The sequence below is a fragment of the Neovison vison genome, chromosome 13 (assembly GCF_020171115.1).
Source record: "Neovison vison isolate M4711 chromosome 13, ASM_NN_V1, whole genome shotgun sequence".
In the NCBI taxonomy this organism is placed as follows: domain Eukaryota; kingdom Metazoa; phylum Chordata; class Mammalia; order Carnivora; family Mustelidae; genus Neogale; species Neogale vison.
In genome coordinates, this window is record NC_058103.1 from 96,817,625 (window position 1) to 96,845,579 (window position 27,955).

At 45.8% G+C, this 27,955-nt stretch overlaps 3 protein-coding genes across 10 annotated transcripts in view; 2 read left to right on the plus strand and 1 right to left on the minus strand.

Moving 5' to 3' along the window:
• The first annotated feature begins 13,112 nt into the window (after window positions 1-13,112).
• LOC122894640 (methyltransferase-like protein 17, mitochondrial) lies at window positions 13,113-15,205 on the plus strand. The gene is made up of 5 exons (XM_044232403.1): window positions 13,113-13,226; window positions 14,097-14,147; window positions 14,398-14,490; window positions 14,726-14,913; window positions 14,988-15,205. Exons 1-5 carry the CDS (start codon window positions 13,113-13,115, stop codon window positions 15,100-15,102), a joined length of 561 nt encoding a protein of 186 aa, XP_044088338.1. The 3' UTR covers window positions 15,103-15,205.
• Window positions 15,206-16,675: 1,470 nt separating this feature from the next.
• The window catches only part of LOC122893502 (zinc transporter ZIP2-like), a 58,418-nt gene continuing 47,138 nt past the window's right edge, over window positions 16,676-27,955 (plus strand). The window contains exons 1-4 of one of the 8 annotated variants that reach the window (XM_044230529.1): window positions 16,676-17,022; window positions 17,205-17,335; window positions 17,552-17,602; window positions 18,144-19,066. In XM_044230529.1, the coding sequence (XP_044086464.1) occupies window positions 16,908-17,022; window positions 17,205-17,335; window positions 17,552-17,602; window positions 18,144-18,773 (927 nt within the window). In that variant the 5' untranslated portion in view covers window positions 16,676-16,907 and the 3' untranslated portion in view covers window positions 18,774-19,066. Of the gene's footprint in view, window positions 17,023-17,204; window positions 17,336-17,551; window positions 17,603-18,143; window positions 19,067-24,151; window positions 24,763-27,955 lie in introns of those variants that run through there. The other 7 variants (XM_044230531.1, XM_044230534.1, XM_044230530.1 and 4 more) reach the window with 7 other exon arrangements.
• On the minus strand, window positions 25,197-27,649 carry LOC122893507 (protein NDRG2-like). Its single transcript, XM_044230544.1, has 6 exons — window positions 27,569-27,649; window positions 27,232-27,283; window positions 26,951-26,998; window positions 26,649-26,684; window positions 26,440-26,491; window positions 25,197-26,187 (listed from the first exon to the last, which is right to left on the minus strand). The coding sequence occupies exons 2-6, from the start codon at window positions 27,271-27,273 to the stop codon at window positions 26,021-26,023; spliced, it is 345 nt and encodes a 114-aa protein (XP_044086479.1). The 5' UTR covers window positions 27,274-27,283; window positions 27,569-27,649; the 3' UTR covers window positions 25,197-26,020.

The window sequence follows — 27,955 nt, forward strand, 5'->3', positions numbered from 1 at the left end:
TTTACTCACATTACAGATGAATAGGATGCGCTAACAAAGTCTCTGAATGTAAAGCATTTTTGTAGAGATAGTACCATTTATATCAGGTAATGAGAAGTACCACTTGACAACTATATATGCATGTGATCAACATTAATGGCCCAAAATAAAAATACCAGTTTACTTAGTATGTTCTAAAAACATGTGTTTTGGGTGTTGGATAACTCAATCAGTTAAGTGTCTGCCTTAGGCTCAGATCATGATCCCAGATCCTGGGGTCAAGTCCTATACTGGGCTCCATGCTCAGCAGGGAGTTTGCTTCTCCCTCTCCCCCTCCCCCAGCTTGTGCTCTCTCTCGCTGTCTCTCTCTCGCGCGCGCTCATTCACTCTCTTTTTCTAAATAAATAAATAAAATCTTTAAAAAAATAAAAATTTTAAATAGCATGTGTTTCACAGGCAGGATTAATGATAGGGATCCTTGGGGTTGTAAAGGGTGAGAACCACCAGAATGAAGATTCTCTCCATCTCTCACATTTAGAATGCATATTTTATTAAGGAAACAACATTATTACCTAGAAAATAAACCAGATAATACAGATAAGTGATCCCGGATGATTGTCCCTATTTTAGAGATGAAGAAACCGAGACAAGAAGAAAGAAAGGATTTACCCTAAAGATACATTGCACCCCAGATCCCTTTAAGAAGCAGCCCAGAATAAATGGGAACACTCTGTCATTTGGGGAGACACTCTTAGTTCTGTCACTACTATCTATTAACTATATGGGTCTCTGATTGCTCATCCTTAAAATGAGGATAATAGGGACACCTGGATGGTGCAGTTAGGCGACCGAGTCTTGGTTTCAGCTCAGGTCATGATCTCAGGGTCCTGAAATCAAGCCCTGCCTGGGGCTCCAAACTCAGCTGGGAATCTCCTTCAGATTCTCTGCCCCTCCCCCCGCTTGTGGGCTACTCGAACTCTCTCTCTCTAGACTAAATGAAGAAATCTTAAAATGAGGATAGTAGTTTCTATCTTGTGGGATGTTTTGAGAGTAAAATGAGTCAATTTAAGTAAAGTGCTTACCACATAGAAATTGTTTAAAAACGAGTGCTTGTAGATTGGCCAAAAATTTTCTATAGGTGATCAGAAACTAAATTAGTCGACTTTACTCGTGTCTAAGTTTATCTAACACATATAAACAGGTATTACTTTCACTCTCTCCAGTATTAAAAGACCAGAATGTTAAAACAATAATGTTGACTTCTATGTGCAGAGATGTTACTGGGCTCTCAATTTCAAGGAAAACATTTCTCTGGTCATGTTGTTATATTCTGAACACTAATACTTTCCTAGGATTCTTTGGGGCCAGTGACACCCACAATTATCTGGAAGATTTGGTGTGGTCAACCCACAGCTCCCTCTGCCCCACACTGTGCAGTGTTCCTAGGCCAGACCCTAGGAACACTGACAGGGCATAAGAGTGAGCTTGTCAATAGCTGAATACACAGGGCTTGTTGTTATTTTGTTCCAGGACATATGTTCCAGCTTGTTTACAGTTGCAAAAGATTAGAACAAAGTGTACACCATGAATAACAGATTGATTAAGGAAATGATTACGTAGCTATAGAACACTATAGAGCAGAATAGACTATCATGCAGTCACCAATAAAAGTAAGGTACATCCCTTCCTAAATATGTTTGTGACCCAAAGATAAGGTGCAGAACACTGTGTATAGGGTGCTACTATCCCTGGAGCAGAATGGAGGAGACACATACAAACACACACAAACCTGAATACATACTGGTAAGTACCGGTAAGTTTATATATATGTACAGGCTTGTATATTATGTACAGACTGTGAAAAGATACAAGGAAACTGAATGCTTGCTGCTTTCAGAAGAAGAAACTTGGGCCTGGAACAGAGAGGAGCTCTGCTGATACTCTCTCCCCAACCCTGGTCCTCCTTCATCCTCACTCTACTGTTACAGGCTCATGGCACACAATGGATGCTCATTAGATGTGTCTGTTGCTGCCCTTCTCTCTTTGGAAAAAGTGTGACTGAGACAGAGCTTGGTGCCGGTTCGCAGCAGAAGGGTTAAAACTTGTGCTTTGGAAGCCGATTTGCTTTGAGATATTTAAATCCTATGTGTCTATTTCTCCCTTGTTCTCTGCAGGGCTCAAAAAGTCTTTTAAAAGATAAGGCTGGCCGCAGTTTTAGCAAAGCAGGGCCAAAAGTTGCCCTCTTGGCTCGCGGGAAGCGGGCAACAGAGCGCCCCCTGGCGGTCCAATCCGGACAGGAGCGGGAGAGAGAGGGCAGAGGCCACGGAAGAGAGAAGCTCCCAGGCAGGATCAGAGTCCTAGCCTGCGGGCGTTTTATTAGAGCTGCTGCTCGGGAACAAAGTAGACTCAGAGAACATCACGTTAGGGTGGGATCAAAGCTTCCCGCAGCAGATGCTTCCCCCACTCCCAACCCTCACACTATGCACCCAGTGAAGATTCCCTGGGGGGAAGGGGGACTAAGGAAACTTGAAAGAAAAGCAAGTGTCAGCCTAGGAGGTCCTGTCTGGCCAGAAGGGCAATCACCCACAGAGGAGACAGAGTGGCCCTTCTCCCGTTGTCCACCCATGTTTCCTCACCCCACCTCCTGCACATGAGGAGCCTGAGAGAGCATAGCTGTCAGGCTGGGGTCAGTGAAGGGTGTAGCTTCTGGGGAAGGAAGGAGGGGAAGGACCACAGAAGGCAAACCAACCAGGGCTCAGATCTTAGAACCGGAAGGAGGGTCAGGGCACCAGGATCCCAAGGAGACCACGCACTTGGTGATCTTGAGTTTTCAGAAGCTGAGGTAACAGTTGGTTGTCCTTTGCAGCGTTGTGTCACCTTCTAGGTATGGCACTAAATATGTCACTTATCCTTCAGAAGCTCTAATGAATGAAGGTATCTATGGACTTGCATTACAGATTCTTTTCTTAGGAGGAGCTATAGGTAAGAAATATAGTCTGATAGTTTTCAGCAGGTCCCTAAATTTTCTGGAAAAGTGCACAGCTGTGAAAATGGCCCTTCCTTTCATTCTTTAAAACTTGCCATGTCTGTTCTCTAGAATATCTCCCCTTAAACCTCTAGATGGAAAGGGAAAACAGAAGTAGGTGGTAAGAGATATGGATAGAGTGTAGCTCAAGGACATGTCCACACTAAGAATGTCTTAGCCAGCTTTGTGGTCACCTGCCTAATTGTTGTGATACAAATTTGAGCGACAAAATCCTTTTCTTCAGAAAGTGTAGTCTGAGGTTCTGTCCTAGCCTTACACCTCCCTGGTTGGGAACTCTCTGTTTCCTCTGATTGATAGTTATATAAAGAGCAGATTTTATTTTTCCACAGTAACAATGACTTTTCACAGTCAGTGCTTCCCTAGATAGCATTAGTGAAGATTTATAGATACTATCTCATGCCACACAACTTGGCTTGGCACAATCACACCCACTAGGGAGGCCTACTCCAGTTTATTTAAAAGTTCTGTACTGCCAGGCCCATTTTAGCCCAGAGCCATTTTGTCCCTTCATCTCTGAAGCAGTAGCGTTCTTTCAGCCTGAACTCCAGGCCCAGCCTTTGTGGCTCAAATAGAAACTACTCTCCTAATGTCCATACAAAGCCAACTCAAGAGTATGTCTGGTTTTGTACTCTGCTTGGAGAACACTTCTTCTTCTTTTTTTTTTTTTTTAAGATCGTATTTATTTGTCAGAGAAAGAGAGCACAAGTAGGGGGAGAGGGAGAAGCCAAGTCCCTGCTCAGCAAGGAGTCTGATGTGGGACTTGATCCCAGAGTACTGGGATCCTGACCTAAGCCAAACACAGACACTTAATGGACTGAGCCACCCGTAGAACATTTCTAAACTAATCTCTTTTTGGCCAACAATTCTAAACTTCTGCTCTGAAGGCTTTCTCCCTCTTATCTGTACTATAAAGACACTCTTCTTAAAACGACAACAACAATAAAACTCTTCTTTGCTTAAAATTCACTAACTATGGGACATTCAGAAAGCCAGCAACACATCTCTTTCAGGAGCTCGTTGTCCTCACTCAAAAAATATTTGATCAGATATTATTAGGAATCACCTATTGCTATATACTTGACTTGGCCAAAGTGCTGAAGATACAGCCAGAACTACCCTAGACCAAGGGTAGTTGGGCCTCACACATAAGAAAGGCCAACGGGGAACTAACACAAACATACAACATAATAAATACATTAAGGGGCGCCTGGGTAGCTCAGTGGGTTAAGCCTCTGCCTTCAGCTCAGGTCATGATCCCAGGGTCCTGGGATCGAGTCCCGCATTGGGCTCTCTGCTCAGAGGGGAGCCTGCTTCCTCCTCTCTCTGCCTGCCTCTCTGCCTACTTTTGATCTCTGTCTGTCAAATAAATAAATAAATAAAATCTTTTTAAAAAAATAAATAAAAATAAATATACTAAGGAACACAGAGGTGCCTCTGTGACTTGAAATCCAGGGCAACCAAGAATCTAAACCTCTGCTTTCATGCCTGACACAGCTCTAATCCAAGGGAAATAGTTCTCCACAGCTCTTGCTTTTACAAGAGGTAAAAGCAAGTTCCTTTTAAGGGAACTATGCATGAGTGACGAGACCGCTTACAGATTGTGTCTCTGCCAGGATAGGAGGCAGGCCTGCTTCCAAGTACTGGAAGGATCTGAGCCACAGAAGCCCGTCAGTAAAACAAAAGGCTGACTTGTCAAATTCTTCCTTTCAGATGGCATGACTGCAGTGCATTTTTATATTGTGATGTATCACGGTGCCAAGCATCTCTTTCCTTCTCTCCCTTCATGTTCCAATGCACAGTTTTGAAAGTACTCACAAATTAGCACAATCCCCCCCAACAGTTGTACATGACAGCTGAAGCATGTTTGGCAATATTCGATTTCTTTACCCTTAAATTTGTACATATGTATTGTGACACTTCATACTAATTCTTTACAAAACTCTATATATCTAGATATTGTTTTAAGAAGTGGCAAAAATAGCAATAGAAGTTACAGAACTTTATATAATAAAATGAAAATAATCCATAACATTTACTGTGATAATCTTAATTTAACAAATGCAACCCCATTTCAGTGTTAGAACATATGTAAAACTCGCAACTCATTTCTAAATCTAAATATTGTTTTATGTTCTTTCCTTTTTTTAAGATTTTATTTATTTATTTGACAGAGAAAGAGATCACAAGTAGGCAAAGAGGCAGGCAGAGAGAGAGGGGGAAGCAGGCTCCCCTCTGAGCAGAGAGCCTGATGCGGGGCTCGATCCCAGGACCCTGAGATCATGACCTGAGCCAAAGGCAGAGGCTTAACCCACTGAGTCACCCAGGTGCCCCTGTTTTATTTTCTTATGAAGGCTTATTTATTTGAGAAAGAGAGAGAGAGAAAGAAAGCATGCAGTGGGAGGGGTACAGGGGAGAGGGAGAGTGAGGCGGGGAGAGAGAATCTTAAGCAGGCTCCATGCTGACCACAGAGCCCAATGTAGGGCTCAGTCTCATGACCCTGAGATCATGACCTGAGCCCAAATCAAGAGTTTGATGCTTAAACAACTGAGCCACATAAGCGCCCTGAATATTGCTCTAAGAACAGTACTGATAATACATTCCCATAACCTTTTAACAGAAAAAAAAATCTTAAAATGGAAATTAATTTTTAAAAATTAATAACTTACAATGATCCAAAAAAAATTAGCTGCTTTGACATATCCATTGCTGTCATAAGAAGAATATAAACTGTGTAAAAACCTAGACTGTGGCAACAGTGATTTTGCTGAAACAAAGGCAAAAAATGAATTTTCAGCCGTGCCTTTAGAAGGCCAATCTGTCTGCCTTCCTTCCTTCAAACAGAAGACATCCTGCATGCCATCCACTCTCTGCTGCCGTCCACCACGTGGTCACCCCAGGACTTTGGGGGGGTGAAGTGGAGGGATACAATTATACGGACATTAGCTATTCCAGGGACAGAGGATTTGTAGGACTACAGAAAGGAGACTTGAGGAGAAGGACATCAGACTCTGGGGCTCTTCAGATGTTTCTGGGTCAACTATGCTATCAGCATCAGAGGGAAATGAGCAGAGGGTGGGAGATTTCAAGCATGGGTGAGTCATGCACTTTTTGCCCTCTCCCATCCCGGGAGCCCTTACATTCACCTTCAGCCACCTCTGCTTTCAGCCATCAGTGCTTTCTCTCCTTCATGAGCACTTCCTTTCCACTCCCAACAACTTACCAACCCCAGCAGGAACCATCTTCAGTTCGAACCATATCGCTGCAAGAGCGGGAATAAAACTAAAGAATGGCCCCTTAGAACCTCAGGGTCAGGGCACCTGGGTGGCTCAGTTGGTTAAGCGTCTGTCTTTGGCTTGGGTCATGATCTCAGGGTCCTGGGGTGGGGCTCCCTGCTCAGTGGGGAGTCTGCTTCTCCCTCTCCCCTTCTCCCTCTCCCTCTACCCCTTCCCCCTGCTCAGGCTTTCCCTCTGTCTCTCTCTTTCAAATACATAAATAAAATTTTTTTAAAAATCAGGATCAAATAAAAAAAGGACCAATCAGAGCATTTTCCAAAGCTCTGAATCCCCAGCCAGGAGTCTGAGAGGGCTATAAGGGAGCAGATGAATGTGACTTCAGGTGAGTCTGCCGTGAGAAGGATGGAATGCAAATGGGCATGAGAACCATGGACAGGAGCAAGAGCTAAGGTGGCTGGGCCATGGCAACTGGAAGCCAGAGTCAGGAGTAACTTAGGAAGGGAAGCAGGACCTGGAGAAAGTTAGGAAGAACCATGAGAACCACAGGAGGGCGCTGCACCCCCATGGGCTAGCCGGGACAGCCTGGGACTAGCACAGTAAAGAGGTCAATCTGGGACAGCAAACCCCCTCTGCCTTGCTCCCCACAGAGAGCATCTCTCCCTCTTCCTAACTCTTGGGTTTCTTGTGCTGACACAACTATAGGAGAGAGACACACAGTCACCACCCACTTCACACACCAGCTCCCAGCAGATACACACACACCTTCATGTGGGAACATGTAAATATCAACTCCTCCCAGTTCTGAAGATTACCTTGCTAATAGTGTTTTCTGTGTAGGCAATGTGCTGAGAAGACCTGCCTTCCCTTCCATAATGCATAACAACACCTCTGATTTTGTTTTCTTAACTAGGCTTCACACACAGTATGGGGCTTGAATTTGTAACCCTGAGAACAAAAGTCTCAACATCTATGGACTGAATCAGCCAAGTGCCCCTCACAACAGCACCTCTTGCTGGTCAGGACTGATGCTCTTTGGAGTTCTTTACCTTTTCCTCATGTTTTGCCTCAGCTTAAAAATATCAGGGCGTTAGGATATAAAGGTAGCCTAAATGCCCATATTCGGGTGAATGGGTTAAAAAAATATATCCACACAGTGGATTATTCAGCCATGAGGAAGAAAGATATCCTGACATTTGCAACAACAGGGATGGACCTTGAGCACATTATGCTAAGCGAGATAAGTCAGACAGAAAAAGACAAATATTAGATGATATCACTTAAAAGTGGAATATAAAAAAGTCAACTTAAAAAAAAAAAAAAGAGTAAAATGGTGGTTACCAGTGATGAAGGAGAGTTGGAAAGCAGGCAGACAGGGGTAAAGGCCCATACCTCCGGGGGAACCACTCTTAAAAGGATTTTACACCCCCCTGGAAGGAGGCCACCACCCTTTCCCACGAGACAAAAACCTGATCGGAGGACAGGCTCAGGGAGGGTCAATCAGATTAAAATAGCTGCCAACCAGTTCACAAAAGTCTTGAGACTTAGAAACTCTGGTGGCATCTCTCTCAGGTCCCCTCCCTCCGCAGGAGCTTAGTACTATCACTTAGCTATCCTTCAACAAACCTGGCTCTGCTGCCCACCACTCTGTCTGGCCTACCTCTTTATTCTTCGAAGCCGCATGACCAAGAACCTCCGGCACTGAGAAAAAAATCCTGTAACACCAGGGGACAGAGGGTGAGGGGATAAGACTGATGTAGTTTAAGAGTATAAACTTACAATGAGTAGTAAATAAGTCGTAGAGATCTAACTCAAAGTATAATGAATATAGATAACAAAATACTATACTACATTATCCAACTTACTAAGAAACTAAAAGGTAATCATCCCAAAGACTAAAAGGAATGGATAATTATGTAATCTGATAAAGGTGCTAAATATAGCTACAAAGGCAATCATATTACAACATATAAATACATCAAGGTAGCACATTGTACATCTTAAACTTACACAATGTTATATGTCAAATATATTCATTTTTTTTTAAATCAGAGCTTTTGATGATATCCTATCTGTCCTCATCCTAAATTCATATGTTCTTCCTGATGCCAAACTTTGCCTTCATAAGAAAGAATGACAGGAGATAAAGACAGAAGTCAATTATGGTTCATCTTGGAGAAAAACGTTCTGTACAGTTCCCTGGATGGTATGTGTTATCAGTCAGTCTTCCGAAAAACAACAGAGAGAAAACTGCAATTATCCAGAAGGTGAAGCATTTTTCTTGAAGTGTTCTCAGGGAGAAAGAAACTCATAAAAACCAGTCAAGAATTCTCTGAGCAACCCTGGGATTCCAAACATTCCTCTATCAGTATCACCCACCTGGAGGAAGAGTCCAAAAGTCTAGGTGAGTGTGTGGTCCCCACTGCAGCAAGAAGAGGATTTGATGAGCCTGGAAAGGACCTCAGAATGTCTGATTTAAGAAGCCAGCATTATAAATAACATCTCCATTTTTTTCTTATTAGAGAAGGAACACATTTTCAATACAGAAATGTTGGGAAATTTGGAAAAATTACAAATCTTAAAAACAAAAACAAAAACAGATCAGCTGTAATCTCGCCAGCCAAAGATAAACATATTCACAAATTTCCAACCAACGTTTTTTCTGATTGTATTTAAAACTAAAATGTGTGATAGGAAACATAGTATTTTATGTTCTGCTTCTTTTTTTTCCCTCCCTTTCCAATAACAAGAGAATGTTTTCCCCTCCCCATAAGCTTTCTCAGGGGGTGTATTTTATAGTGGCAGCATTGTTTTCCATCCTAGATTTCCATCACTTACTTATCCTTTCTCTTATTGCTGAGTTATTTGGTTATTCTGTCCACACAGGAGAGCAGCCTGACAGCTGATAACCCTGTCTGAAGTTTTGCCTCAGTGCTGGTGGCCTTTCCCCTCGAGCTGTTTCAAGTGTGTGTGATCACCAGGGTGGGGACCTGTTCTCCTGGAAGTTCTTGTTCTTTGTTTCAGTTTAGAATGCTATTATAAGACAGAAAACTCCATGGAGTAAATCTGAATATCTAAGTAACTTTATTAATCAGTGCATGAATCAGAAAGCAACCCATCTAGTAAGTACAGGGGAGCTCCTAGGAATTGTCTAAATGAAGGGTTTCCATAAGAAAGAGGGTAGGACAAGAAGTTAAAGAAAAGAGAGGATTGTATCAAACCAGGAGGATATGTTGGGGTAGGGGGAACAACAGGGGTTTTATCATGTATATTACTGCACTAGTGCTGATCAGGAAATTTCATATTGACTGTTAAAAGATGGCATTCATTGAATAGATTGAAACTATTAAATTACTTATTCTCTGGAGCCAGGGGGTCTTGGTATCCTGATTTCCAGCACCAGTGGTCTGGAATACACACATGTGGCCTCACCCAGTTACTCTAGCCCCATGGCTCCCTAGATGTTATCTATTGTGCTAGAAGGCTCCAAAGAAATTAACTCCTTGTCCCTTATAAGGAGGACATACACTAAGGTATTTATAAGATAGGAAAAGGAGGGGGGAAAACAGTTTTTATGGGGTCCCTTCAGTTTCCCTGGCTTAATTAGATCTTCTATTTTACTCAGTTGAATTTTTTTTTCTTCAACAATGGAAAGTGAGTAAGAAGAAAAGACTGTGTATAGCTCTAAGATACACAGAAATGAATCAGAAGGACATCAGTCAACTAATATTGGACACATATTGTAAATCGTGTGAATTGTTTAAGTATTTTTAAAAGATGCCCCATTCCCCACTGAAATGAGCTTTTTTTGACAGATGGTTTTTAGCTCACCTTGTAAATTATAAAATTCCATTGTTCTTAAGAAATCTCATAAAAAGGGTGATGTGGGAAAGACATTAGGGTTCAAAGCCAATGGCCAAGAAAGAATTCTTGGATGCAAAAAAGGTGGTTTTATTAAAGAATGGGGACAGGACCTGTGGGCAAAAAGAGCTGCCCTGGGGTCATGAGCAGTGGCCCATTATATACTTTCAAGCTGGGAGGGGGTCAGGAATAGCGAAAGTCTCTAAGGAATTTTGGAAGCAAGGTTTCCAGGAAGGACATTAAGGGGGCTAGCTATTGTTGGGGAAAGGTCATTTATTACTGTCCAATAAAACCTTAGTCATGAGACCCTTCAGATGTGTATCAGTGGATATATGCTTGGGGGATGATTGACAATATGTATCTTGGGGGGTAGAGATAAAGGAAGTTCCCAAAGGAATTTTTATAGGTTAAATTAGACTTAAACGATCCTGGGGTTTGGGTTAAGACTGCCGTTTGCCCTTAGCAAAGTATCAACAGCAAGGCGGTTGAGTCCCTAGAGGAATGTCACTCTGCCTCTTTCAAGGACTTGTCAGTGGGCTGTAAGGAGTAAGGAAATTTAATATTTTTTCTTCTGCCTTTGCTTCCCACATCACAGGGGTGCCTGGCTGGCTCGTTCAGTGGAGCATGTGACTCTTGATCTTGGGGTCATGAGTTCGACCTCCACGTTTATGTAAACTTGTTTTAAAACTTGTCTTTTTTAAGAGAAATTATTTTATTTTACTTTTTTAGTAATCTCTACACCCAACAGGGGCTCAAACCCACAACCCCAAGATTAAAAGTTTCTTTAAAGTTTCTTTTAAATTTTTTTAAAGAAAACATGTTTATATCTGAAATGAGTAATGTGTACATGTTGTTTTTGAGAGGAAGGCTATGGAAGAATGGATGAGAGTCTAGGGCCAGACCCCTTGGTGCAGTAACCCCCAGTCCCTGGTAAGAGTTCTAGTGTAAACGCCTGTGCAGCCACACTATCACTGAACACAGAACATCAAGCACTAGTCTCTTGCCCTTCTCTCTCTCTCTCTTTTTTTTGTTTTGTTTTCTTTTTTACACTTTTTTGCACTTCTCATGGGAGAACTTACATCAGGTTTTTTGCAGACCATGATCCCCAGTCTTTGAGGCGACTCCAGCCTCCTTGGGCAAAAATGAGGAAGAAAACCTTGCAGGTGGCTGGCAACAACAGCAGCCTGGCACTGAAACACTAATTGTTCCTGTTAAGTTGGTATGTCTCCCTATTGTCCTACCCCATTCATTCACTTGCTCCCTGCTTAGCTCACTGACAGGTATAAATGTAAATGTTGTATTAGTCAAATGTGTGGGCATATGTCATAAATGTTTTCTCTCAGTATTGCCTGCATTTTGAAATCCTGAACCTAAGAGTTTTGCATGTAACCTTGAGTTACTACTCAAAATAAAAAACATATCCTTCTTCTTGTAGTTCTTGGCCTGCTGAATCCTTAAAAAGCATAAGAGAAATATATAGCAACCTATTCTCAACTTGGCCAATCTAATGAGTCTCTGACACTCTAAGAGAATTCCTAGCCTCATCCTCCTCTCTTGGACAACCATCACCCTGAGACCAGGGTAATTTTTTTTAAGATTTTATTTATTTATTTATTTATTTATTTGAGAGATAGTGAGAGGGCACAGGGGGTGGGGTGGGAGAAGCAACAAAGGGAGAGGGAGAAGCAAGCTCCCCACTGAGTAGGGAACCCAATACGGGGCTTGATCCCAGGCATGACTTGAGCTAAAGGCAAATGCTTAACTGACTGAGCCACCCAGGCACCCAACCAGGGTCATGTTGAATTGCATTCCAACAACTAAGAAGTCCAGCCAGTTGAAATGCACAATGTCTACTTGCTGAATATGTAACTTGGTTCCCAAAATTATTAACAGGACCTATTAACCTGAATTCCTATTTTGCGATATTAGTATCTTTATTACCTCCCCATTTCTACACTGCACCAAGTACAGTTTACAAAGCTCAGTCAAATGACAGGAACCGATACATCTTACATTAGAATGAATTTGGTAACTCATTGATAATGACATTTTCCCCTTAATTACGGGGGGGTGGTTGGGAGGATAATGCATCTCAGTTGATTCTCAATCAACCTAAAGTATACTGAGATTCCAAAAATGAACATAAAACACAAGACACAGAATCAATAATCAAAAATAGAAGAAACATTCTTTGGCAGAAGGTGGGGAGCTAATTGTAGAAATAGAGATCATAGAGTCCCATCATAAGCAGAAGTAATACAAAAACAGTGCCTTCTGGAAAATTTCTAAAACACAACAGAAGAGAAGGCATTCTGAAAGTTCTTAAATAGAAAAAGAGGACCACCAGAGAGGAATACAGATAACAGTAGTCTGTGAAATTCCACTGAAAAAATAAAAACTACCTTATGGACTCCAAGAAACAAAGGGTATTTGAGCCTTTTTACTCATATTTTATTCTTTTTTTTTTTTTAAACCAGTTGTGTTCATTTTTGTTTTGTTTTGTTTTAAGATTTTATTTATTTATTTGAGAGAGATCACAAGTAGGCAGAGAGGCAGGCAGAGAGAGAGAGAAGGAAGCAGGCTCCCTGCTGAGCAGAGAGCCCGATGCGGGACTCGATCCCAGGACCCTGAGATCATGATCTGAGCTGAAGGCAGCGGCTTAACCCACTGAGCCACCCAGGCGCCCTCATATTTTATTCTTATGTAAAGACAACAGATATATACTTTTATATCATCAATATTTATTTAAGTGACATTTTTGAGTGCCCTTGATGTGGCAAGCACTATGCTAAGTGCCGTGTATACAGTGGTGAAGAAAATAGACATGTGCCTGCATTTTCCAAATCCTCTCCCCACATACTTTGCTCATGATAATTAAGAAGTATATGTCAAATACTGAGCTGTAAATCTGTGAAGACAGGCTTGAAAGAGGTTGCTGCCTATTTATCCAAGTGATAACCAGTAACATCAGTATCCATGTGCCTTAGAAATGAGGAATGGGTATTTCCCAAACTAGTTCAGAAGGGTTTATTTGTGAACAGGTATTGGTAGAGAACGGAACAAAAGCTGGGCACTGCCTTCTTATGGATGCCAGGGACCTCGTCCTTAAGGTAAGAGTCTTTCTCCTTCTTTCACTCCTGTCCCACCTTCTGTCAGTGGTCACTGCTGCTCCCTTAAGACTGAAGAGACTCTGTCATACAATGGTAAGGATGACTCTCAGGGTATTAGGCATATAAAGTTGTTATGATATTGGATAGTGATTAGCAAACCAGGACCTGTGGATCAAATCTGGCCTGCCACCTATTTTCATATATGCCATGCTTATTGGTGTATCTCTTGTCTATGGCTGCCTTTTTTTTTTTTTTTAAGATTTTTGTTTGTCAGAGAGAGAACACAAGCAGGGGGAGCTGCAGGCAGAGGGAGAAGCAAGCTCCCTGCTGAGCAAGGAGCATGGTGTGGAACTCGATCCCAGAACCCTGGGATCATGACCTGAGCTGAAAGCAGATGCTCAATCAACTGAGCCACCCAGGTGTCCTGTCTATGGCTGTTTTCATACTATAAACAGCAGAGTTGAATAGTTGGGACAAAAACAGATTTTGCCTACTCTCTAGGCCTTTAAAAAAGAGTAAGTGCTCCAACCCCTGATCCAGGGCATTGCTAAGCCTAGAAACTTATCTTTTGGGGACAGTATGAACCAGTGTATAATCATAAATTTAATTGTCCTGGAGTGGGATTTTTTTGAGAGTAGAGGTTGCTGACAGGGGAAAGCACCATACTATGTGCCAAGTTCCTGCTTTTCTCCTACTACAAAGAGAAGGTTCTTTGTTTGGAGTATTAGAGAACCAGCCAGCTTAACTCAAGGAGCCTAGTTAATAATTATCAGAATTGAATGTTAAAGGAGTCCTCAGTTTACTGAGTAGAAAGATTGAGTTATGAGACTAGACCCCTCAGACCCAGCTTAATTTTTTTTTTTATTTTAGGGAAAAGAGAAGTCACCTTTGGACCCTCGACCTGGCTTTGTCTTTGCCCCAGTGAGTATTACTTCTGCCTTTCCCAGCCTGCAAAGATGTAAACTCCGCTGTAGCCAGGAAAAGTGAGAGGGTAAAGCTAAGCCGCCGTCTACTATTTTGTGTCCCTATTCAGTATCTTTCTTAGTTGTTGCCTTGGCTCTCCCTGCCTCCAGCTCCTATGTTCCCATTGCCCTAGCCCTTCTTAACTCTGTCACTCTTTGTTTTTCAGTTGTATGATTCTCTGGGGTTTTTTTGTCTTGTGTGTTCACAGTGTCCACATGAACTTCCCTGTCCCCAGTTGACAGCCTCTAAGCCCCTGGCCTGTAGCTTTTCTCAAGCTTACCACTGCATCCCCTTCAGCTGGGTATGTTTCCTGGGAATGTTAGGGCAGGGAGAAAGTAGCCTGGGGAAACAGGATGATAAGGAGTCAGAGGTGGGAGGAGTTGGAGAAGTCAGAGAAGAGCCTGGAGGTTTGCAGGCTTGGGTGTACATGGCTTATAGAATCTGAAAATGGCTGCAGGGATAGGGGGAGGGGGGATCACATTTTTTTTTCCCCATCTCTTTTTTCTCCAAATATTCTCTCTGTATCCTTATCTTAGAACAAGAAGAAGCAAAAAGAGGAAAAGTTCTCAATGGTAATTCTTGCCCGGGGGTCTCCAGAGGAGGCTAATCGCTGGCCCCATATCACTCAGCCTGTCCTTAAACGGCCACGCCATGTGCATTGTCACCTGTGCTGTCCAGATGGACATATGCAGCATGCTGTGATCACAGCCCGCCAGCATGGCAGGTATAAAGAGTGTGACCAAAATTAGGGGGAGGTGGCAAGAAGCTACAGCCCCCATTGACCTCTCTTTTCCGTAGGGATTTGTATCGTTGTGCTCGAGTCAGCTCCTGGGGAGATCTTTTACCTGTGATCACACCTTCAGAGTCGGAGCTTCCTCTGTCCCCTGCTGACGACAAGGATTTTCTTACTTAGGCCTGCCAAGGCTGAAGCTCCCTGGTATCCAGGGTGGGAGTACTGGCAGCCCTATGTATGTTTGCTTGAGGCTTTAATAATAATAAAAAGTTTTCAAAGAATAGAAATGGATCTTGTGATTCCTGAAAGATACAGAGATCGGTTGTCATGTTCAGTCCTATAACAGAGAGAATTCTCAAGATACTCAGTGCCTTATCTTCTCACACAGGTTGCAAGCTTTTGAGATACTGCTTCTACCAGGACTTCCCAAGGAAGTAATCCGGGGCAGTAGGGAAAGCCGCCCCCAGTCTCTGAGCGCTGGCTCAGCACATGTCACAGTTGTTTGGTGGGCTACCTAAATAGGGAAGCTGGGCTGCCTGGCCTCTGTGTTTTTCTCCGTCCCTTCCTTCTGTCTTTCTCAGGGTTCATCAACTCCCCCAGAGTTTGCCTGATACATTTTCCTCAAGAGCCAATCCCATCAAGACTGAATTTTCCATCTCCACCCCTGTAGCTCTAGGCAGGATCCTTCCATTTGCTTGGTTCATTTCTCGGATTTTCGCTAGGTCTTGCTATTTCAGAGCTAGAGAACCTTTCTTTGTCTTAAAATTCTCAGGCCCTCTCCCTCAGTACACATGGTTCTGACTTAAAGTGGCTTGATTTTCAAATTTTCAACTTCAAGATGATGTGAAAGTGAGGCACATTCAGTAGAAGCCAGACTTTGAATTTTGAGTTTGGCTCTTCTCTCAGGTCAGCAGTATGTGGTATGATAGTCCCTTGTGATGCTGGGCAGCCGCAGCTCCCAGGCAATCGCTCCATCACGAGGGTAAACGGCTGGCACACTTCTAACCATTCTGGTTTTCACTTCCAGGATGGTATGTGGTAAATTACATGAGATATCAACACTTTATTACAAAATAAGACTTTGATTATATTATTTTGCCCAACTGTGGGCTAATGTAAGTGTTCCGAGCACATTTAAAGCTAGTCGAAGCTAGGATTGGTAGCTTATCTATATTAAATGCATTTCAACCTAGGAGGTTCCCAATTTAGGCTGGGCTCATTGGAACATCACCCCATCATAAGTTGTAGAAGATATGTATGTATCCAGAAACGGGCACAGTCAAAAGTTGGAACAAAATCAATATTGTAATACTAGAAATCTCAACTCCCCACTAGAAATTGCCATGCCTGGAGCTATTTCTCTGGGGTTACAGGAGAGGGGAGGCCCCTCATCTACTAGTTTTCACAGAGTGGCGGGTGGCGGCACCACCTCTCAGCCCCACCTCCTACCCAAATCCCCTCTGAAAAGGTAGGGTTCAGATATCAGCATAACAACCTATGAGACATAGGGTGGGGTGGAGAAGGTTTGGGAGTCTTAGATCAAATGTCTTAAATAAGGCAGGACCAGGTGTCCCCAGTACAAAACAGCTAGGAAGGACCTACCATAGACTCCCATTTTGGATTAGACCAGCATGAAAGAAGACTGTCCATAGCATTTGGATTAGTCATGGCATTGAAGAGGAGAAGACACACAGCACAGGCTGTGCCTGGCAGGGAGTCTGGAGTTTCTGGTTTCCCAGTTCTGGAAGGCGTGAGCCAGGGGAGGGGCCTCCTGGTAGGGGGAGGGCGGGAATCTGGGGCAGGGCCCCAGTCAGCTATGCAAGGCTGCGCAAGCAGAGGCAACACAGAACAGGAGGATCCCATCGCCCTCCTGGAGCTCGGGAGAGGAGATACTCCAGCTTTGATCGCCTACTTCCACACTCCTGCTCAAAGATCATAACTCCCATTTGCTATTCTGAAGCATCTGCTTATCCTGTACCCCAAGGATGGAACCACAACTAGGAGTGAAAATTGGCTGCTTCTTTGCCCTGCTGATTCTCACCCTGGTCTGTGGCCTTATTCCCATCTGCTTCAAGTGGTTCCAGATTGATGCCGCCACAGGTACAGCCCTGCCGCTGCCGGCCCCATAACCTCAGCCTGACTATGGCCCTTTCACCTATCCTGATGCCTTGCTCCGAGGCTCTCACCATCCCCAAGCTGGGGAGATTGGGTGCCACATGCTTGCTCTTTTGTCACCTTTTCTATCTCATTGCCAACTGGATTGTAACTCCTCGTTTTCTTAGGTCGTCACCGCCGGGTCCTCAGCCTCCTGGGCTGCACCTCTGCTGGTGTCTTCCTGGGAGCAGGGCTCATGCACATGACTGCTGAAGCCCTGGAGGGAATTGACTCAGAGATCCAGAAGTTTAAGATGCAGGTGAGCAGCAGAAATGGTAAGCAGCAGGGCTGTGAGGCCAGAATGATGAGGGGGGAAGAGGACAGAGCTGAGGACAAGGGTGGAAGGAAAAGCAAGAGGACTCTTTCTGGCATGGTGAACAGCAGTCACATTGGACTTTAGGGAAAGTGAGGGAGCTGAAGGGGCAGGACAGGAAGCTGAGCGCTCCCCACCTGATTTCTGCTTTTCTCTCCCTAGAACAGGACAGAAAGGGAGGGAAATGCTTCTGATGATGCTGATTCAGCTCAGGTAAGTATCTCCCACCAGTCCCTCCCTAGTGGGGGAGGAGAACCTCCCAGACCCTTTTGAGGGGAGTATGTGAGGAAACCAGGGATCCCTCTGCTCCTCAGCTCAGACAGCACAGAGGAAAGGAGGAGCCCACCCAATCCTTTGGGGTTTGTGGAACCCCAGAAAAAGCTCTGCTTTACTTTTCCATTCTTTCTCCATCCCTTTGACATGCCTCACATTCTTTTCCCATATTACTAACGCTATTACTGTGGTGTCCCTTTGTCCCTCAGGGATTCTTCTCGTTGCTGTCCATACCTGCTCTTGGCTTCGTTCCCCTGCCCTTCTTTATGCCCAATATGCTGCATCAATCTGGAAGCATCTGAAGCAGATGGAATAAGGCCACAGACCAGAGGGAGAGCCAGCAGGGCAAAGAGTTGGCCAATTCTTACTAACTAGGCATAGTCCCACACTTCCCATTCTCTTTAGTCTCCCACTCCCATGGCCACCCAGTGTCCTTGCTTCTCTTCCCTTCCTACCTCACAGACCCTCTTTCTGTTCCTAGATGGAGTATCCCTATGGAGAGCTCATCATCTCCCTGGGCTTCTTCTTTGTCTTCTTTCTGGAGTCTCTGGCACTGCAATGCTGTCCTGGGGCTGCTGGAGGAACGACAGTGCAGGAGGAGTGGGGTGGGACTCATGTCCTTGAACTCCACAGCCACGGACCCCCACCCTCACCCTCAAAGCGCCCCCTTCGGGCCCTCGTCCTCTTGCTCTCGCTCTCCTTTCACTCAGTGTTTGAAGGGCTAGCCGTGGGGCTGCAGCCAACAGTAGCAACCACCATTCAGCTCTGTCTTGCTGTCCTGGCTCACAAAGGGCTCGTAGTGTTTGGGGTTGGACTGCGGCTGGTGCGGATAGGTACTAGGTCACGATGGGCCATATTGTCCATACTGTCATTAGCTCTCATGTCCCCCATGGGCCTAGTCCTGGGGCTGGCTGTGACCCAAGGGGACTTTAAAGCAGGGCAGGGCTTAGCCCAGGCTGTGTTAGAAGGTGTGGCAGCCGGCACCTTTCTGTATGTCACCTTCCTGGAAATTCTGCCCCGGGAGCTAGCTGGCCCTGAGGACCCTCTGGCCAAATGGGGCTGCGTAGCTGCTGGTTTTGCCTTCATGGCCTTTATTGCCTTGTGGGCCTGAGAGATTCCTGATTTTTCTGATGGGCTTATGTAGGATGGCCTTCCTACCTTTGGGAGATACTTCCCCAATGGGTTTGGCCATCCACTGAGACTAAGTGACATTCATTAGGCATCACCCTCATGAACTGGACCACAGCGTTCTCCTACATGAGAATCCATTTCTCCAGGACTGAGAAGAAGACGTTTAGGTTGAGTGCCTCTAAATTGGAGAATTGATATGAAGACCATCACTCTAGATGTAACTCTTATCCCATTTTTGCTACTGTGTATAATAAAATGTCCATTTTACCCTTCCCCTTCAGTCATGCTATACTTCATTTCTCCAGGTAGCCTAGGAGCTGCCTGGTACAGGAAGTGATGGAGTGGGGAATGGAAAGGCTGACTGTTGGATATTGTATTTTCTTCTGGAATCCAGGCCCCTAAGCCATTCTGCCAGTTGCAGGCCATGCCCTCCATACATGGGAGCATTGATGAAATTCCAGCAACCTACTCCTGCCTTGTCCACAGGTGTTGAGAAACTGAGCTAGAGTTCCCAACATTTAGAGAGAAGAGGTGTAAAAACAGAAACCACAGGATCTAGCTTTTTCCTATGCTAACCACACCCACTCCACTCCCAATACCTATTATTGGCCAACTACAGTGTGTCCAGCAGACTCTTGAGATCAGGCTAAATAGAGCCTCCTTCCCTCTGGTTCCTATTTTTCACACTGAGCCCTGCATAGCCTCAAGGATGATGTGGCTCTTCTTTAAGCCTCTGTCTCCATCCAGCTGCCTTGTGCTGAGGGATTAAGAAGCAGTGTGTTTGGAGAGGGAGAAAGGCGCCAGATAAATGCCTAGGGTGATTACCGGGCTTTGCCACAACTTAGTGGCTTTCCTGCTGCCTGCTCTACCTGCTGCTCTGCCTCCAGCCCCTCCCCACTAGGCCATCTTTCAGTGTGAGGAACCCCTACAATGTGTTGCTTCTCTTAAAAACTATGAAGGACAAACACAAAGCTGATTATCTGCTGTTGCCCAGTGCCCTGACCCATGAAATGGAGGAGTATCTCAGACTTCGTGGAGAAGGAGGGGAGAGAAGGTGCACCCCATGAGCTCAGTCACTCTCCCCACTTTGCCCCTTCTGATACTTTCAGTGCGGAAGCCCAAGTCACCTTCACGTGGACAACGTCTCCTGAGTGTCCTTGTCACTGCCTCCTGTCCATCGATTGCCCTCCCCACAAACTAAGATACGCATACCTTCTTACAAGCCCAGCCAAGGCACCCAGGCCTGAGTGAGAAGGAAAACTTGAGGCAAAACTAACTAAAAATATCTGATACAGGAAACAAGTTCCCCGAAGCACCATCCCCTTCTGTTTTCTCTCCAGCATGAAGTAATGGATTTCATTCTCCAGACAGTGCCTCACATGTAATAATCACAGCAGAGTCTCCACACAGAGCACCTGCTGTGTGCCAGGTGCTGTACTATCACCCTCACAGACACTGTCTCGCCTTCGCGACCCCACCAGGTAGTTCTTATCCCCATCCCGAGTGGAGGGAAGCACATGCAGAAAAGGTAAATAACTAGATCGCATAGCTAACTGGGCTTCCAACCCGTGTTTCTCTGATTTTAAGAAAAGCTCAAATATCCAGATTCTCTCCTCCCTTACCTTACCTTTACCTCCTGATCTTATGTGTCAGGGGCTCAGAAGAAGCGGGAGCACATTGGAGAACTGAGGCAAGTTGCATAAAGGGAGACTGTAGGGAGGTGTGGGCAGGGTTTGGACAGAGCCCAAACAGGACAAGTTTGGACAGATGGTGGCGCAATAGCCAAGGGCTGAGCAGCAACAACACTGTGTCTGAGGCTGAGCCTGAACAATGCTGCTGCCCAGGCTGAAGAGGAGGGAGCGGGGAGCAGAAACTAGAGGGAGCCGTCCAGTAAGCCCTGCTGCCTTTGGTGGAGAGGTACACCCAGCCCACAGGGACTTGACCAGGAGGAAGCCAGAGGATGACCCTCCTCTTCCTCTCTGTCATTTGCTGCCAGCAACTCCTCTTGGTCATGCTAACTGAAGCCAAAGGACAAAAACATCTGATGGTCCATGGAAAATAGGTCACCCTCGTGAGGTACATCAAGAAATCTGGACGGGCAGATCCCACATGCCATCCAGTCCCTGCTGCCATCCACCGCAGTGGTCACCCCAGGACTTTGGAGGGTAAATTGGAAGGGATACAATTATACGGACATTAGCTATGTCAGGGACAGAGGATTTGTAGGACTACAGAAAGGAGACTTGAGGAGAAGGACATCAGACTCTGGGGCTCTTCAGATGTTTCTGGGTCACCTATGCTATCAGCATCAGAGGGAAATGAGCAGAGGGTGGGAGATTTCAAGCACGGGTGAGTCATGCACTTTTTGCCTCCTCCCATCCCGGGAGCCCTTACATTCACCTTCAGTCACCTCTGCTTTCAGCCATCAGTGCTTTCTCTCCTTCATGAGCACTTCCTTTCCTCTCCCAACAACTTACCAACCTCAGCAGGAACCATTTTCAGTTCGAACCATATTGTTTCAAGAGCAGGAATAAAGCTATAGAATGGCCCCTTAGAACCTCAGGGTCAGGGCGCCTGGGTGGCTCAGTTGGTTAAGCGTCTGTCTTTGGCTTGGGTCATGATCTCAGGGTCCTGGGGTGGGGCTCCCTGCTCGGTGGGGAGTCTGCTTCTCCCTCTCCCCTTCTCCCTCTCCCTCTACCCCTTCCCCCTGCTCAGGCTTTCCCTCTGTCTCTCTCTTTCAAATACATAAATAAAAATTTTTTAAAAATCAGGATCAAATAAAAAAAAGGACCAATCAGAGCATTTTCCAAAGCTCTGAATCCCTAGCTAGGAGTCTGAGAGGGCTATAAGGGAGCAGATGAATGTGACTTCAAGTGAGTCTGCCGTGAGAAGGATGGAATGAAAATGGGCATGAGAGCCACGGACTGGAGGGAGAGCTGAAGTAGTTGGGCCAAGACAACTGGAAACCAGAGTCACGAGCGAACCTTAACTTATTCAACCTTAAGAAATAGGTTATAACTGAAAACATTTAGAATAATTAAAGTTGAAAAAAATATGAAGAAAGATACTGGTTAGGAAAAAGGGTAAGAGAAGAAGCTAGTTGGAATAGTCACAAGAGAATTTATGTGGAACAGTTTTCAAGTCTCCTGAACCCCTGGGTCCTTTCCCCATCCCTTATTCTGCACCCACACACATGTATATTTTACATATTTAAATAGAAAAAAAAACACGGAAGAATGAGACCTCCAACTGCTCTCTCACCTAGAGCCAGCTTTCCATTCTTGCACCAATAAATGATTCTCTGAAGTAACCCTTTGGAGCTCCCCCACCTTCCTTTGTATACAAGCAGAGGCTTGGGTTTTTGCAGTTGAGAAGAGTTGAGGCACAGCATCAAAGAGAATAGAGGATGGTGAGTATCCTGGGGCAGGATGGGAGGTCAGCCAAAGACCAGCACCTATGAACAAGAGGCATCCAGGAACAAAACCACAGAACTCGAGGCTAACTTGTGAGACAGTTCACCCACTTCACCCCTCCCCTGAAGGACAGTTTTCCAGTGTCTTGCCTCCCTCATGGGAAACAGAGCTCTGGCTCCTGACTTTGGGTGATAGAGTACAAGAACAGTTGCCAGAATTGGAGTGGGTTGGTATGTGTGAGTGGGAATGTGCCAACTGGCCAGACACCCTCATATTCCCTGCCCCGGACCTCAGGGAGGGGCCTGTGGCCACCAGCAAAGGTGAAACAAAAGGGGTGTAGACAGGGTTGACACCCTTAGGCCCCAGTCTTCAGGGATGCTTCAAGAGGCCAGTTGTTGATGATTTGCTTTTTATTTCAATTTCATTTTTATCTTTAGATGTATTGAATGTCAAATACAGAATGCATTCTACTTTTACTATATAGTTATCCAATTTGGGGAAAATTGTAATGTGGGCGAGGAGAGAGGGTGCAAACAACCTAATTGCTCTGGGCACCATTTACCCTGACCACACTCCTGACCTCTAGTCAGAACTGATGCTCACTTTCCTGTTAGTCCCCAAATCTCTCTAGAAAGGTGGTGTCTCCCACGGTAGCATTTCCCTTAAGTATGTAAAGGAGTGTCCTTAAAGGTTAATATCTATCCCTCCTGCTGCGGTTTCACTGTTTTGTATGTAACTTCAGAGAATGACTCTTTATTTATTTTTTAAAAGATTTTATTCATTTATTTGATAGAGATCACAAGTAGGCAGAGAGGCAGGCAGAGAGATGGGGGGAAGCAGGCTCCCCTCTGAGCAGAGAGCCTGATGCAGGGCTCAATCCCAGGACCCTGAGATCATGACCTGAGCCAAAGGCAGAGGCTTGAACCACTGAGCCACCCAGGCAACCCAGAATCACTCTTTAAAATCTCCTCATGAGTCCAGAATTTTCACGCTGACCCCACGAGGGGCTCATCACCATATTCTTCTAGTTATATTCTCCTTCCCGAGAACTCTGTCTTAGCTATCTTTAACCCACTGAGCCACCCAGGCGCCCTGTCTTAGCTATCTTGAGCTTCTGTCCCTGAAGTCAGGAAAATACAGCCCTTGAGAATGACAGTAGGAGAGAAACAGGAGTCCTAAGCCTGAAGCAGAGACAATAAGTAGGGAGTTTGTGGTTCCGCTTCTATGAAATCTGCTCACCTCTCTCCTGAGCTCTGATCTTAAGAACAGGCAGGAGCCACAGACCACTCCCTCCCTATGTAGTTACTACATAGAATCACAAAGAACACTGAGAGATACCTGAAGCAGGACCTGGAGAAAGTTAGGAAGAACCATGCCATCCACAGGAGGGCGCTGCACCCCCACGGGCTAGAGGGGACTGTCTGGGACCAACACCGTAAAGAGGTCAATCAAGGACAGCAAACCCCCTCTGCCTTGCTCCCAGCAGAGAGCATCTCTCCCTCTTCCTAGCTCTTGGGTTTCTCATGCTGACACAACTATAGGAGAGAGACACACAGTCACCACCCACTTCATACACCAGCTCCCAGCAGATACACACACACTTCAATTTCCTCCCAGTTCTGAAGATTACCTTGCTAACAGTGTTTTCTGGCAAACGTGCTGAGTAGACCTGCCTTCCCTTCCATAATGTACAACAACACCTTTGTTTGGTTTGTTGGTTTGTTCGTTTTAACTAGGCTTCACACCCAACATGGGGCTCAAACTTGCAACCCTGAGATCAACAGTGGAAAGCTCTATGGACTAAACCAGCCAAGTGCCCCTCACAACAGCATCTCTTGCTGGTCAAGGCTGTTGTTCATTGGAGTTCTCTGCCTTTTCCTCATGTTTTGTTTAACTAGGAGCTAACTGGTCCAGTGATTCCAATTATGCTCTTTCTTTTCTTTAGGGTGGCATTTAAGCACTCTTCGCTGCCTGCCCTGCATGCGGTCACCCAACACCCTTGCCATCAATAACCAGCTCCAGAGCTCTGCAAGTCACTTAATACCCCTGCCCCCTTCTGATCCTGGCCTACTGCATTTAAAATAGACTCAGGCCTATGAGAGAGTGATGAAATGCTCAAGAGTCAATAACATATTCCATGCCTCACTTCCATGTCGGTGTGTCAGCACCAGACATCAAGCCGCATTATAGTCCTCAGCTCAGTTTCATTGAGGAAAGCATGTCATTGTCTGTGGAGGTTCTATAAAGTAACCCAGCAAGTGACCTTGTAATATTCCATCCATGGTACTCTTACTAATAACAATATAAAGTGCCTTCTCGTGTTTTACTTCTTGTGCCCCCAAGAGCCCAAGAATCAGCCTGCAACAGTCACAGTATCCAAAGTCCTCTCGATGAGTATTGTGCAGACTTGTTAAAACACTTCTCAGAGAACCACAAACATAATCTAATCAACACCCCATGTCCTTGGATTCATGAAGGAGGAGAACTCCTTAGAGGAAATCCTTCTTTGTCCTATTACTCTCCTGAAGGAGTCTTCAGACTGGCACCAACTATGAGCAAACCAACCTCTCTAGTAACTGGGTGAGGCCTGGCCTACTCATTGCACTGAACCATCTAAAATGGAATCTAGGTGCCCCCTAGGGAGGATCCTGCAGGAAGGTGATCACAAGATGTCCTTGGACACTTCGGTTAGCATTCCATACTCCCTTCTTAAGATCATGATGTCAATGACATCTCTGACATCCTATGGCATTTCTCAAGGATCTATAACCAATAAGAAAGTCTCGTAAGACCTAAGAAGCTCCTGTCTTCCCAAAACTTGGAAATACTACCAATGTCAAGGGCAATAACATCCTATTGAACTAGGGGCCCTTGACTCTGTAGTCACATAGGGACAGGGAGCCAGGTCCTATCTGAGAAGAGAGTGTGAGTTGGGTGGTAGGCTGGGGAGAAGGGGCATGATGCAGGCATACTCAGACAAAGAATGGCACTCAGTTCCTCTACAGTTTATTGTTACAGCAGAAGTCGTGGGACACAGGAGGGCACCCTTCCACACATAACACAGTGTGAGCCGATCCCCAAGATAGCCCTTCCCACCCCTATGCCAAGCCCCAAGCAGCCCTGCCCCAGCTTAGCTCCCTCCCCCTCCCACTCTAGACACACACTGTCTAGACAACTACCAAAGTTAGTGCAGCCAATGGCCCCAGGCCCCTTCCTATTGCCCCAGCTCCAACCCTTCCCTCATACTTGTTCATTGCCCACCACTTCCCATTCCAACTTCCATTTCACATACCAGATGTTTCTATCTCATCCTGAGGACCACTAACCCACCAGAAAGCCTCCTCTGACACACATTCATTTAGGCCCATACTCTTCAGAGATCTGAAGTGTTAATGAAAAGCCGTATCAGCTTTGGTGAATGGAGTCCCAGCCTCAAGTCCCCTACTCTTGCAATGGGATAAGTAGGGAGAGTCTGATGGAGGCACCATGGGGCAACTACAACCACCTCTTATCCCTTGTCTATGGACACCTAGATTAGGGAGAGGGAACACATGTCCTCTCCACCTTAACACGAAAATGAGGGAGAGGGATAATTTCGGGGTCTGGGTCCCTAAGAGATATTAGGACATCTCTCCCAGGATCTGAGGGGAATCACAGGTTAGAGGTCAAGGTTAGGGTAGCAATCAAAGATCAAGATCATCTCCCCACATGATCTGCCCATCTTTCCTTACTCTGGCCCAGTGCCCTATGCACCTCCCAGGTTAGTGCTGGGGGAGGTGAGGGCTGGGTCGTACACCAGGGCAACAAAGGTCATTCAACAGGAGACCTCCATGGTATGCCCCGGGGGCCCTGAAGGGAGAGTCCCAGACTCGCTGCTCTGGGAGAGGGTGCGAGAGCGGGACCGGTTGCCATCAATGGACGCCGCACTGGTCAGGGAGGCTGTGCGTGATCGTGACAGGCGAGTCATGCAGGATGATGCCACTGTAGAGACAGAAGCATAAGTGGCAGGCAGAAAGGAGGTGGGAAAGAGAGGCTGGCAACTCCAAGAGGGGTACTTGGGTGGGGATCAGAGTGACAAATGGGGATGTGGGTGGGGGAGGAAGGGGTCCATGATTTGGCAGACGGTGGTAAGGTTCAGAACTAGCCTGAAATGGTTCCTCCCACTCAGTGCCCATCCCTCTTCCTGTGGAGCAATCTCTTGCTCTCACGATAGCCTCTGACCCCCATACTCTCTGTAGCCCATGCCTTGCAGGAAGTACTTGAAGGCCTCGGTCAGCTTGCCTGGCTGTGGAAATAAGATGAGCAAAGGCGGACAGACAGTGAGATGAGGTTCGAAGCCAAGATGGAGCCCAAGACCATGGCGGGTTAGGGGTGGGGTGAGTGGCAAAGAGTATAGTTCAGTGCCGCTAACATCCCGTCTCATAGAGGTCAGTGGTACTCACCTGAGTCAGCTGGGGCTGACCTCCAGAGTCGGCCATCTGGTCAGGAGATGGAGACATCCATACAGAAGAAGTGATACACACATAAATACAAGCAGCCATGCCAAGAGGTAGGAAAGGTTCTCTCTTCCCTAGCTTCCCCACTCCAGGCCCCGAGGGTTTGTGGTCTTTATCCACCCTGCCTGCTCCTGTGCGGGACCTTGAAGGCCTAGAAGCTGAACCTAGAGAGATCTATGTTTCCAGATAGGGGGCCAGGAGTCAGGTGGGGCCCGGAGTCAGGCAGCACCTGGAGTAGGGTCACTCACCTTGAGAAAAGAGGTCTGGATGGGGTCCAGCTTTGAGTTACACTCCACCTAGTGTAAGCAGGAAGCTGAATGAATAGCACTATACTCCCTGCGGCCTCTCCCATCCAAGGGACCCAGGGACCCGGAAGACAGTTCCTTCCCCATCAGCCCCATACCCATTTTGTTCTTGGGCCCCACAGTCGCTCTCCCAGTTCCAAACAGAGCCTCTTGGCAAGATACCCCTCTGACCACCGGCCAAGGACTCCAACCCTCCCTTGCCCACCCCAAAATTTTCTACTGACCACTGCATCTTCATGGGGTGCTTGATCTCCTACCACCAGCATCACAGGACACCTAGAGTCATAGTGTCAGGGAGAAAGTAAGCCCCCACTATTCCCTCCCCTGCCTCCCACAAGAGCAGCTGGAAATTGTTCAGCTCCAAAGAGCAAACAGTCTTCTGAACCCCACTAACCCCCAGACAACCCAAAAGGGTAAGACTAGAAGGTGGAATTTGCTTCCTAGGATAAGGTGGGAGGTGACGAGAAAATTCCCTGTTAAAACACTCCCCTTCTTCTAAAGAATGTAAGCATCTAGGGAATATCCAGGGAGGGAGACAAAGCTTTACTCTTAAAGTCTTACTTGAAGGTGACAGCACCTCCACGCTCAAGGTTCAGGTCTCGGCGACTAGAAAGGGGTTCAAAGAAGAGCAGAAATTTTAGGCAGTTCCTTCACTGAGGAAGCTGTCTTCCTTCCAAAAATTATAGTCACCTATTAATAACTGAAAGTGGGAACCAAAGGGGAAAGTGGCCGCAGGCCTCAAATCCCTGCGGCCACTTGGAACCCAAGTCCCTGGCTAGAGGGCAGTGAAGGCAGAGGAATCATCTCTCTTCTGGGAATCCAAAAACCCAAGGGAAGTAAACAAGAAAAAGGGGGACAGCTCCTTACAATTCATCCCATGGGGTCTGGCCCACAGCTGCCCCGGTTGTGCAGCAGACCCTGCCCTCCCTGTGATTGATCTGTGTGATT